The sequence below is a fragment of the Calidris pugnax genome, unplaced genomic scaffold (assembly GCF_001431845.1).
Source record: "Calidris pugnax isolate Ruff unplaced genomic scaffold, ASM143184v1 scaffold20, whole genome shotgun sequence".
NCBI lineage: Eukaryota > Metazoa > Chordata > Aves > Charadriiformes > Scolopacidae > Calidris > Calidris pugnax.
Genome location: NW_015094510.1, coordinates 17302621 through 17316026, shown reverse-complemented (window position 1 = coordinate 17316026; position 13406 = coordinate 17302621). Strand labels below are relative to the sequence as shown.

Sequence of the window (13406 nt, the reverse complement as noted above, 5' to 3'; positions counted from 1 at the left end):
TCCTCCTCGACCCTCCGCCCCCAGCCCTACCCGGGGGAGGCTGAGGGAGCCCGACCCGGTAGTGGAGGAAGCGCCGGGCATTGCCCAAGAGGGCCTTTCCTCAGGCCTCGGGCGGTTTGCGCGGCCCCTCTGAGGTGAGTAACGCCTTTTCCTCAGGCCTTGAGGGCCCGGCGGGGCTTGAGGGGCCTGGGGTGGGGCTTCGGCTTCCCCTCCTCATGGAAGGGGAGATATAACTACCAGGTTTAACTGTTATTAATGTGAAGCACACACCGAGTGTGCCCGTTCCCCTGAAAAACGCCATCTTTAGTCATCGCTTAGGGGCCTTCAGAGTTTGTTCAAGCGAATGAATCGCCGTGATTATTTTTCAGCCTCTGAGTAAATCGGTGTTTTATCCTTCCAGAAACGATTACGGCCTGAGATGACTCCTAAAAACAAAACGTCAGCCCGTTAAAACACTATATGCACAGCTGTATATATAAAGTGATGTTGGAGTCATGGATACCTAACTTAAAAGTACCAGCATGTTGAGCAAACAACATCATAATCCTTAAATATAATCCATAAATCCACTGACAGGATACATGGGAATGGTTCAAAGCTGTGTCAAGGGAGGTTTAGGCTGGACATTAGGAAGCATTCTTTACCAAAAGGGTGACCAGACACTGGAACAGGCTTTCTAGAGAGGTGGTCAATGCCCCAAGCCTGTCAGTGTTTAAAGAGGCATTTGGACAGTGCCCTTAACATCGTGCTTTACTGCTTGGTCAGCCCTGAACTGGTCAGGCAGTTGGACTATATGATGGTTGTATGTCCCTTCCAACCATCCCATCCCATCCCATCCCATCCCACTTATGCTGTACTAGGTGAGAATTGTCACTGAAAGCTTGAAGTTTGTAATACGCTGCCTGTGAGTTTTGATGACGGTTACAAAACCGCCAGGAGAAGTGCAGGTAACGAAAAGAAGATGCTAAATCATAGGTCTATCATTTACATTTTCTAAGAGCTTTAGCATTCAAAATTGAAATAGCTTCTTAAAATAACTGAAGAACAATTCTTAAAAATATTTTCCTTTTGGAAAGTGAGGTGCATCATGTGTATATATGAAAATTTGTTACTGTGATATTTATATAAGTGTACTTATGTTTTCAGTCTTCATCTGATGTAGAGAACTCTAGGAAGGAAGCAATTCTTTTGGCTAAAATGAAACATCCAAATATCGTTGCCTACATAGAATCATTTGAAGGTAAATCTGAAAACTCAAGATACCTCTATTTGTTTAAAGTTGCTTACTCCTGAGCAATCAAGATTACTTTTTTGTTGTTGTTTATAATTTTAGGCTGGACATTAGGAAGCATTTCTTTACCAAAAGGGTGACCAGACACTGGAACAGGCTTTCTAGAGAGGTGGTCGATGCCCCAAGCCTGTCAGTGTTTAAAGAGGCATTTGGACAATGCCCTTAACATCGTGCTTTAATGCTTGGTCAGCCCTGAACTGGTCAGGCAGTTGGACTAGATGATGGTTGTATGTCCTTTCCAACCATCCCAACCCATCCCATCCTATCCTATTCCACTTACGCTGTACTAGGTGAGAATTGTCACTGAAAGCTTGAAGTTTGTAATACGCTGCCTGTGAGTTTTGATGAAGGTTATGAAACCGCCGGCAGAAGTGCAGGTAACAAAAAGAAGATGCTAAATCGTAGGTCTATCATTTACATTTTCAAAGGGCTTTAGCATTCAAAATTAAAAAGAAAAAATGCAGAGGTACACTGTATGAACTTTCTGAAGGCCTCTTTTACAGCAAAAATAAAAAGGTAAGAGCGGTTTGAATTCTATTTATGGTAATGCTGAATAGTTGTAGGTACCCACATTTATCACCCATTCTCATTATTTTGCGTTTTTTTGTCTCTTGCAGATTATGTTAACAGTAAATTTCAGGAAGTGAATCAAGGTCATGACAAAGTTTAGAAGATAATCTGTGAAAGAGAGTGTTTGAAGAGAAGTGTTGGAGCTAGGCTTATAAAGAATGGAAGAGTACGAAGTGCTGAAAGTACTAGGAGAGGGCTCCTTTGGCAGAGCTCTCCTAGTTCATCATAGAATCAGTGACCAGAAGTATGCAATGAAGGAAATAAGACTTCCCATGGTAAGCATGACATGTACATCACCTCACCCACCACTTAAAAAAAAAAAAAAAGAAATTAATCATAATTCTGGTAATTCCTGTTATAAATTAAATATGTGTTTATTTTAATATATAATACATATCATGTCGGAGCTTTATAGTACAAATAATCTACTTAACCCTGCTAATGAAAATACTAACTATTCTTAAATTACCTAAAATTTAGCTGATGGACATCTGTATATAGTGATGGAATATTGTGATGATGGAGATCTAATGCAAAAGATTAAACACCAAGGAGGAAAATTGTTCCCTGAAGATACGGTAAGAAAAGACAGTATTTTGAACCAAGCACCTAGGAATCCTTTTTCATGTAAACTGAAGCACTTTGCACTGCCTGAAACAAATTATAGATATACAAACACCTTGAAGTACTTTAGATGAATCTAAACAAAGACATTTATAGATAGAATATAAGCATTATTTCTTTGTTAATTTCCAGCAGAACAAGATGAGAATTGGACTGAAAGGAATAAAAAAAGAGATTGCTGTCAATATCCAAGAATTGTGCAGGCAGTGAGAAAAACAGAGTCAGGTTTGCATGCATAAATTTATGCAATTAAGTAAGAATTTGACACAAACTTCAGCCAGAATTTAAAGTGCAGAAAGAAGTGCTGCAAATGAAAAGTAAATAAAGCACTCAATTCCTGTTATAAATTAAATATGTGTTTATTTTAATATATAATACATATCATGTCGGAGCTTTATAGTACAAATAATCTACTTAACCCTGCTAATGAAAATACTAACTATTCTTAAATTACCTAAAATTTAGCTGATGGACATCTGTATATAGTGATGGAATATTGTGATGATGGAGATCTAATGCAAAAGATTAAACACCAAGGAGGAAAATTGTTCCCTGAAGATGCGGTAAGAAAATACAGTATTTTGAACCAAGCACCTAGGAATGCTTTTTCATGTAAACTGAAACACCTTGCATTACCTAAAACAAATTATAGATGTACAAACACCTTGAAGTACTTTAGATGAAACAAAGACATTTATAGATAGAATAGAAGCATTATTTCTTTGTTAATTTCCAGCAGAACAAGATGAGAATTGGACTGAAAGGAATAAAAAAAGAGATTGCTGTCAATATCCAAGAATTGTGCAGGCAGTGAGAAAAACAGAGTCAGGTTTGCATGCATAAATTTATGCAATTAAGTAAGAATTTGACACAAACTTCAGCCAGAATTTAAAGTGCAGAAAGAAGTGCTGCAAATGAAAAGTAAATAAAGCACTCTGGTAAGATAAATGAAACTAGCCAGGAGACTAAATGCCTGCATTTTATGTAGTAATTAAATGTTTAAACCATTCAGCAGGCATTAACTCCTTTTATCACAGAGGCTATAAAATTACTTGGGAGAAGGTCCAGAGTGACATTGTAGTGACTGAAAGCTACTTCCTAGGAACATCTTTGAGTTAAAATGAAAAGACCAGAATCCTCACCTAATCTAATATTTAGATTAGCCAAGCATCTCTAAGAACTTCATTTGTTACTTTAAAAAAAGAATACATTTCCTTTTAGAAACAGTGTGTTGTTTCAGTGTGGGTTTGGGATGGTTTTTTGGTTTGGTGAGGGTTTTTTGGTAAGATAAATGAAACTAGCCAGGAGACTAAATGCCTGCATTTTATGTAGCAATTAAATGTTTAAACCATTCAGCAGGCATTAACTCCTCTTATCACAGAGGCTATATAATTACTTGGGAGAAGGTCCAGAGTGACATTGTAGTGACTGAAAGCTACTTCCTAGGAACATCTTTTAGTTAAAATGAAAAGACCAGAATCCTCACCTAATCTAATATTTAGATTAGCCAAGCATCTCTAGAACTTCATTTGTTACTTTAAAAAAAGAATACATTTCCTTTTAGAAACAGTGTGTTGTTTCAGTGTGGGTTTGGGATGGTTTTTTGGTTTGGTGAGGGTTTTTTGTTTTGTTTGTTTTTTTAATTTGTTAATTGACTATGAAATTGTAATTGACTTCTTACAAAAGTGACCATCAGATGAAGTGCCATGTAGCACCTCCTTAGCTTCATTATTGTTATATATTATTAGAGTTTTCTAGGCACGGCTAGTAAACATTCCTTCTGCCGTGTTAAAATATACTTTATGTTAAATCTTTATCTTTCATGTTGACTGGAGGCTATTACCCTAGAGTTGCTTTTAGCTCCCAGATATTCTGAACATGCTTTTTTTTTAATCTATCTTAGTGGGGTTTTTTATCTATTAGTAAAGCATTATATGCAGCATTGAGTTGTTATAACTCTTACTCTTTTCAGATCCTTCACTGGTTTGTGCAGATGTGCCTGGGTGTGAAGCACATTCATGATAAACGTGTGTTGCACAGGGATATCAAATCCAAGGTGAACAGAGCAAGTTTTGTTGCCATTAATAAACTCTCTTCTGCATGCAACAGTTCAGCTCCCTATTTCATGATTTCCTGTTACTGCTACATGCTGTGTTTTTCATTTAAGCTTAAGAAATTATTTGGTGTATGGGATAACATAATACTGTGGGCATAAACATCGTCTAAGTATAGCTATACCCTTCATATCGACACTGCTGATAGCACTAATTGCTTGTGACAGACTGCATACAATTTAAAACAATCACAGAAGTATAAAACATGTATAGAGCATGCAATTTGTAAATATCTTGCCCCTCATTTTTTTCTTTCTTACTATTTTCAAGCAGAAAGGTAGAAATTCAGCAGAAAGTGTGGCATTTCTAAGCTCTGATTCTTCCTCTGCTACTGATGCTGGGGCTTCAGTCCCATATAACCTTTCCGTTTCCCTTTAAACAAAACATAGTTCTTAATATTACTTTTTTTTTTTCTGTCGAAGTATTAGGAGGAACAAGTAAAAGGAAATAGAAAGATAAAATATCAGAAATGATGGGCACTGTATTTTCTGTATATACAAACTGCAGATATGTTTCCTAGAATAATGCTAATCTACCCTATTGAAATGCAGAATGTCTTCCTCACTCAAAGTGGAAAAGTCAAACTGGGAGATTTTGGATCTGCGCGCCTTCTTGCACAGTATGTGGATATCTCCACTGATCTCAGTGGTGTAAAGTTTTATTTTACCATCGATAGATAGTGTGGAGTTTTTAAATTGTTACTTTTCATCTGGTGTTTCTTCTTTGTCATTTCAATAGCCCAGTGTCGTACGCTTGCACGTATGTGGGGACTCCTTATTACGTACCTCCAGAAATATGGGAAAGCCTGCCATACAACAACAAAAGGTATTCCTGTTTTCAGTGGTCACAAATAATGCCTGACTGATGTATATATTTTTATTACTGTCTCAATTTGGCTTTGTGGTGTATCCATATTTAGTTTGGAGAAGGTATCGAGCTGAAGAATATTAAGAGGCAATTAAAAGATGCAAAAGCATCAATTCCTCTTTACTTGGGTAACAGTATCTTTAGTCTTAAAAGTTTGAAAACTGGTGTGCAGACCTTTCTGTGAATTTGGGAGAGTAATTACATACATACAAACATGTATGTGCGTATGTATGCACATAGGTATGTATGTGTTTGTGTCTTTTTACTGGTCTTATTTTTTTGGCTGGTCATATTTTTAAAGCTCTTCTAGCCAGTCCTGATGACAATATAGGGGAACTGGTTACAGAACAAGTGACTTAGATTTATAGACGCCACTAATTCTGGTCCTCATGCAAGAACTTTTGAGAGCATCTTGATAGTATGGCATTTTCAACATCCTCCCAGGCTCCAAAATGTTAAGTCATTTTGTATCCCCTCCCCTAGATCTGTTCTGTGACCCCAGTTGTACCTGAACTGAGCGATTCATTTTCCAGAGGAGGGAAGAAACCTTCTAGCACCTAAGTTTTTTCTGCTCTTCTTGAAAGAGAGGCATCAGTTGCTTCTTGTGCAGGTGGCAGTACTCGCTTTTGGTGGAAGGTGATGGTTTTTTTCAGTAGAAGAATTCCTATTGGCAAGGACAGAATTCCAGCTCTCAGAATTAGGATGTTAAGGGCCATGGAACACAAAGGCTTTAAAATGCAGAAGGATAAATACTGTTGCAGCAAATTGCTTGAAAGTCATTCTAGGAATAAAAAGCCAATTACATGACAGTTATCCTTTCTTACATCAGGGTAGGATTAAATATGCAAGAGCATTTCCACTGGAGAGGTTAAACACATAATTGGATTGTCTTTTATGGTTACTTACATTTGTTTTTAGTTTACTCAATTCAGTTATGTACACATAATGAATTTCACTTTTTCCAGGCAGGATATTAAATTGTAATTTTTGGCTCAAAATTTCTCATCTTTCTCTATACCTACAGTGATATCTGGTCTCTGGGATGCATCTTGTATGAGCTGTGCACTCTTAGACATCCGGTAAGTGCAGCTTTATTGCTATCAGAAAAGTTTTGGAATTCCTTAAAACTTAATTAGTAGTTGGCTGTAGTTCGATAGATTCATAGTCAGTTATAATTTGACTGATGTGTTTGCTGCTCTTTTTGAAAGAGGGATATATTGCTTTACCCTTCTCACCTCTCCTCCACTACATGGCTTCTGGTTTTCTTTCTTGGTTAATTTTTCTCAGTACCAAATGAGGTGATCTGGGGCTTATTAAGGAGTCCACCAGCCACCAGACTGGTTCCAGGTATCTGCAGGGATGTTGCAATGAACATTGTGTTTTACAGGATCAGGGCAATCCCAGAAGATGGAGGCAATGACACTCAAAATCTTTGCTAATGACAATATATCGTGTGCGAGTATAGGAGAATGTAGTAAGCAATAAACAGTTTTGTCCCTTGCATCAGTGGTACCTATTTGCTTATTCTTCAAATCAAGTCAGTCACTGTCCAAGCACTATCCTCCTATTGGGACAGTGGGAACCTGGATGGATGGTTCTGTCATTTCTGGGACACTGTCTTTCACAGTGCTGATGCTGTGCTTTTCAGGTGTTAACTGCCTTCAGCTTCTATATACAGACACATGGCTAACACGAGGCCCCTTATCAGGATACGTTTGTTTTGCAAGAAAATGAGATCATCCTAATTTAAGGTCATTTTGTCTTAGTTTTTTTTATAAGCAGCAGTTTCCTTTCATTGAGCTAAACCTATACCTTGGAATCAGCAAAAGTTCTCTACAGCTGCAACAGCTAGCAGTACAAGAACTTAGAAATTTATACTGTATGTCACAGATTGATAAAGGAGCCTGTGTAGAGGCATGTGTTAGCCTAAGTAGGTCTGTAGCAAGGCTTTGGCAGTGTCACAGCTATTCAGGCCATGCTTGGAGCTGGGATACCAAGGAGTGGAGCATTCTTCCCTTTTTAGCAGCAGTGAAATAATATTATATATCTGTTTTTATCTGATGGTCACATACCATCTTGCATAATCCGTCAGAGGTGATACAAAAGTCAAGGCAGCAGGGTGTGCCATAAGAAAACTTTCTGCAGGGAGGGAGAAGTTCCCGGCCATTTCTGCTCAGGCTGTTGCCATCCGTGCTTACAGCTGTCCTTGCTGATACCACAGTCATCCCATGACTTGGACTTGGAAGCAGTAATTCCTGACTGAAGACTGGTTAACAGTCAGCTGAGGAAAGTAACAAGTTCAGCCATTTCATGTAGATTTGCAAGAGGCTATTTGTGCTGTGATGGGCTACTTTTGATCTTCTGATGATTTTTTTTTCTTTTCTTTTTTTTTAAATTGGAAGTTTGCATTTTTCCTGGCTTACGGTTTCACTCTTGCAGTTTGATTCTGATCTCATGTATGTGACATAAAGGACGCAAAAATGATCCAAATTTCCTGAATGCTATATTTCTATAAAAATAAAATTTGAATGCTGCTAAGTACCACACAGCTGCTTGCTCACTCCCCTGGTGGGATGGGGGAGACAATCAGAAGAGTGAAAATGAGAAAACTCATGGGATGAGATAAAGACAGTTTAATAAGTGAAGCAAAGGCCCCACAGACAAGCAAAGCAAAACAAGGAATTAATTCACCACTTCCCATCAGCAGGCAGGCGTTCAGCCATCTCTAGGAAAGCAGGGCTCCATCTGATTCTGCCCATCTACTCTGTTCTTGTGAGACCCCACCTGGAGCACTGTGTCCAGCTTTGGAGCCCTCAGCACAGGCAGGACATGGACCTGTTGGAATGGGTCCAGCGAAGGGCCACGAAAGTGGCCTAAGTAGGTCTGTAGCAAGGCTTTGGCAGTGTCACAGCTATTCAGGCCATGCTTGGAGCTGGGATACCAAGGAGTGGAGCATTCTTCCCTTTTTAGCAGCAGTGAAATAATATTATATATCTGTTTTTATCTGATGGTCACATACCATCTTGCATAATCCGTCAGAGGTGATACAAAAGTCAAGGCAGCAGGGTGTGCCATAAGAAAACTTTCTGCAGGGAGGGAGAAGTTCCCGGCCATTTCTGCTCAGGCTGTTGCCATCCGTGCTTACAGCTGTCCTTGCTGATACCACAGTCATCCCATGACTTGGACTTGGAAGCAGTAATTCCTGACTGAAGACTGGTTAACAGTCAGCTGAGGAAAGTAACAAGTTCAGCCATTTCATGTAGATTTGCAAGAGGCTATTTGTGCTGTGATGGGCTACTTTTGATCTTCTGATGATTTTTTTTTCTTTTCTTTTTTTTTAAATTGGAAGTTTGCATTTTTCCTGGCTTACGGTTTCACTCTTGCAGTTTGATTCTGATCTCATGTATGTGACATAAAGGACGCAAAAATGATCCAAATTTCCTGAATGCTATATTTCTATAAAAATAAAATTTGAATGCTGCTAAGTACCACACAGCTGCTTGCTCACTCCCCTGGTGGGATGGGGGAGACAATCAGAAGAGTGAAAATGAGAAAACTCATGGGATGAGATAAAGACAGTTTAATAAGTGAAGCAAAGGCCCCACAGACAAGCAAAGCAAAACAAGGAATTAATTCACCACTTCCCATCAGCAGGCAGGCGTTCAGCCATCTCTAGGAAAGCAGGGCTCCATCTGATTCTGCCCATCTACTCTGTTCTTGTGAGACCCCACCTGGAGCACTGTGTCCAGCTTTGGAGCCCTCAGCACAGGCAGGACATGGACCTGTTGGAATGGGTCCAGCGAAGGGCCACGAAAGTGGTCAGAGGGATGGAGCACCTCACCTATGAGGACAGGCTGAGAGAGCTGGAGTTGTTCAGCCTGGAGAAGAAAAAGCTCCAGGGAAACCTTATAGCAGCCTTTCAGTACCTAAAAGGGGCTACAGGAGAGGTGGGGAGGGACTCTTTATCAGGGAGTGTAGCAATAGGACAAGGGGTAATGGTTTTAAATAGAAAGAGGGGAGATTTAGATTAGATACTAGGAAGAAATTCTTTACTATGAGGGTGGCGAGATGCTGGAACAGGTTGCCCAGAGAAGTTGTGGATGCCCCATCCCTGGAAGTGTTCAAGGCCAGGCTGGATGGGGCTTTGAGCAACCTGCTCTAGTGAGAGGTGTCCCTCCCGTGGCAGGGGGGTTGGAACTTGATGATCTTTAAGGTCCCTTCCAACCCAAACCATTCTATGATTCTATGATTTTATGCATAACGGTTACTTGGGAAGACAAATGCCATTACTCTGAAGGTGTCCCCCTTTTCCTTCCCCCTAGTTTATACGCTGAGCATGATGTCATATGGTATGGAATACCCCTTTGGCCAGTTGGGGTCAGCTGTCTGGGCTGTGTCCCCTCTCAACTTCTTGGGTCTCCCCTGCCTTCTTGATGGCAGGCCAGTATGAGAAGTTGAAACCACTTTGACTGCTTAGCAATAACTAAAATATTCATGTGTTATAAACATTCTTCTCAAACTAAGCCCAAAACACAGCACTATACCAGCTGCTAGTAAGAAAATTAACTATCCCACCCAAAAGCAGGACACTGAACAATCTTAAATTTATAGGAGTAACTCCCACCTGGTTTCCAGTTGTACAGGTTATTGTTTGCAATGTCCATTATGATCTGGTTTTAGTCAAACTTTGAATGCAAACTGTAATGATTTCATTCTTCGCAAATGATGTTTCTGTCATTGTTAAATAAGTGCCTATGTAATAGCCCTACAAAATGGAAAGTTACTAATGTGTTCACTCAGAGTCATCATTCCACACCTCGGAATTAGAACCCTGAATCTGTCAAACTGAGAGCCAAATCAGTATGGTAATAGTGACCCTACATAGATACATACCATGCGTTTTTATATAATCAGAGTTGCTCTTAAATTTTGTCAGTTTCTTTTTATCTTGTGCTTAAACTCCGTGCTCTAATGTTCATTTGTTTTTAATGTAGTTTCAAGCCAAGAGCTGGAAGCATCTCATCCTTAAGATATGCAAAGGATCCTACAATCCACTACCATCTCATTATTCCTATGAACTTCATTACTTAATAAAACAGATGTTTAAAAGAAATCCCAAGAATCGTCCATCAGCCAGTACTATTCTTGCAAGAAGTTGTTTAACCAGACTTATCAAAAATTATTTGCCTTCTGAGGTATGGTATACTCTTTGTCTCTAGATTTAAGCAATAGTATCTACATTTTAGATACTAAATTGGTTTCTTTTGTAGCTTGTTTGTGTGTAACAATAGGAAATGTAGTGTTGTGTAGGTCCTACTCTGAAAGCCATAAATACAGTTGTAGACCTCTCAGAAAACTGAGTTTTTAGAAGGGTTTGTTTTGAAAATACTGATATGATGCTGCTAAAATTAGGTATTTGTTAGGTGTTTGCTGTAACAGTGCTTTGTATAGTAAGTGGTTTTAACAAATAGCATAGACAATAACTTGAGAAAGTTGAATTGGTACAGTACTTGCGTCTCCTTATACATATTCCAGATGACAAATGAGTTTGGGCAGGTATTTAAGGAAACCAAGAAACATGAAGGCAATACAGCAAGACCAAAGGGTAAGTCAGCAACATTTTTCTTGACTAGGAATTATAAGATGTTGAATACAGCTATAAAACCTTAGTATTATATGTTCAAATCTACTTTAATTATTTCAAAACGTAATATTGTTGTATGGAAGAATGCCTATAAGATGTTAAATACAGCTATAAAACCTTAGTATTATATGTTCAAATCTACTTTCATTATTTCAAAACGTAATATTGTTGTATGGAAAAATGCCTGAAGAGTGTAAATCCTGTTCCAGCATGAAAAGTACAGTGCAGAGCTACAATACGTACATTGTCAGTCCTAAGACTTGTGCTGGAATTAAACTTTACAGTTTAAAAATGAATAAAACTCCTGAAGAGTGTAAATCCTGTTCCAGCATGAGAAGTGCAGTGCAGAACTACAATACGTACATTGTCAGTCTTAAGACTTGTGCTGGAATTAAACTTTTCAGTTTTAAAATGAGTAAAACTTTAGCTGTTGCATATAGTTTAAATGTGACAGTGCTTTCTTTCCCAGAATGCAGTGAAGCAAGCTATTTTCATTATTTAATTTCTAGAGACAATGTTGGATTTTCTTCTTCTGCATAAATTTAGCTACACCAAAACTTGTACACATTTGGAACTGAATAGTAGAGGGCCTCCCTGTTGAGAATGAGCTGCGTTGACAGAAGTGGGAAGAAGCTTTCACAGAATTGTCATGGGTTCAGTGGTGTTGCTGTCCTACCTCTGGAACACCACTTTGCCACAATGTTTGCTTAAGGTATTAACTTTTGAACCTGTCCCTTAATGTATCAGGTGGTGTCACGGCTGGTGGAAGCTCAAATAATAAGAAAGAAAATAAGGTATGTATTCAAATATAGGGCTAATATTTGTATTTTAGTAATCTAAAATGTTCTATATTATAGAAAAGTTCATATAGAAAATTATTAGTATGCTAAACCATAGGTCAGCCTGCTGGATCAGCTGTCATCTCTCTTCAAACTGCAGAGTTTTCCTGTGCATTTCCCACCACTGTAACTTTTTGATGCTTCTCACATTTAGTTTAGTTCCAAACTAAACTAGTTACTTAAAGCCTTGTAAAAAAAAAAAAAAAACAGACAAAAAGCAAAAAACCTTCTCCTGTTTTTCTAAATTTTGGGATACTGCAAAAATTAATGCATTTTCTTTGCTTTAGGGACACACTTTGAACAAGCTTCTATGGAAATAGTCTAGTCTGGACATAATTCTCACTAGGTTTTAGGGCCCATGTGAGATTTCAGCTGAGGAGAATTAAGTCACAGGTGGCCAAGAAGTCACCTATGGGTACATTATAACAGCCTGGCTCAGCCACATTGAGTATATTTTTCAAAACATGTTGCCAGTAGGGCTTTTTTTTCCATTTAATAAACCTGTCAATCTGAGAAGCTTAACATTTGGGTGCATCTTGTTTTCCGTGGGAATATGACTCACCTATCTTTATATTGCTACTATTCTTAAATGTAAAAGAATAAAACCACAAATTGCATGTGTGCTTAGAAACTGAGATTGTCTGTCAAAAAAGGGCAGGCAGGGTGAAATGCAGTGCAGTAATAGGTAGAGTGCAAGTGCAATTGGCTTTGTGGTGTCAGTGGTTTAGTGTTCAGATCTTTAATAGCAGCCCGCACACAGAAAGTAGCGTTTCCTTGTGATCTGTCTCTGGACAGCTGGTTTGCATCACTTCTTTCATGAAACTTCAAAAGGAGGGTAGGAGTTGGTTTCCTACTCAGACAGCCCTTCAACTGCTCGAAAGTTGGCTTTGTGGTGTCAGTGGTTTAGTGTTCAGATCTTTAATAGCAGCCAGCCATTTAACAGCAAAACTAAAATAATAAATGCTGTGTTAATATTACTGTTTTGTTTTTCTCAGCGACAAGGATGATTAATACAGTCTTTACTCTTTTAAAGCAAAGTAAAGATGAAAGCAAGCATAGTCCCTTAGAAAGGAAAAATAATACTAAGGATTTGAGTGAAAGCACAAAGGAACGAAGAAAATCTGATGAAGAGGGTAAGTTCTAGTTTTAAGGCTGATGCATTTCCTTCTGTGTAGTGATATCTAAATGTCAGTGATCCAGCTAGTTAAACAGGTAGAGCATACAAGTCTGCACCTATAGAAAACCGTGTCACTGTATGTTACTTCTGCAATTATATTGATTCTTACTGCTCATCTGAGGTTTAAAAAATAATAATAAAAGAAAAATCATGGCCAAAGTGTTAAAAAAAGGATTTTTTGTAAACATTTGGTATAGAGTGAACCAATTTTAGACTTGCACCCACAGAATCAAATGTCACTGTTAGTAAAGTGTTGTACGCTTACAACTAGTTCACATGG

At 38.5% G+C, this 13406-nt stretch overlaps 1 protein-coding gene across 1 annotated transcript in view; it reads left to right on the top strand.

Annotated features, from left to right (window-relative positions):
- NEK3 (NIMA-related kinase 3) overlaps positions 1-13406 on the top strand; it is an 18838-nt gene continuing 5432 nt past the window's right edge. Inside the window, exons 1-11 of the mRNA XM_014966159.1 lie at positions 1-134; positions 1909-2206; positions 2342-2439; positions 4458-4541; positions 5151-5218; positions 5338-5424; positions 6491-6545; positions 10461-10661; positions 11002-11071; positions 11858-11904; positions 12983-13082. Of these exons, the coding sequence (XP_014821645.1) occupies positions 2020-2206; positions 2342-2439; positions 4458-4541; positions 5151-5218; positions 5338-5424; positions 6491-6545; positions 10461-10661; positions 11002-11071; positions 11858-11904; positions 12983-13082 (997 nt within the window). The 5' untranslated portion in view covers positions 1-134; positions 1909-2019. The remainder of the gene's footprint in view (positions 135-1908; positions 2207-2341; positions 2440-4457; positions 4542-5150; positions 5219-5337; positions 5425-6490; positions 6546-10460; positions 10662-11001; positions 11072-11857; positions 11905-12982; positions 13083-13406) is intronic.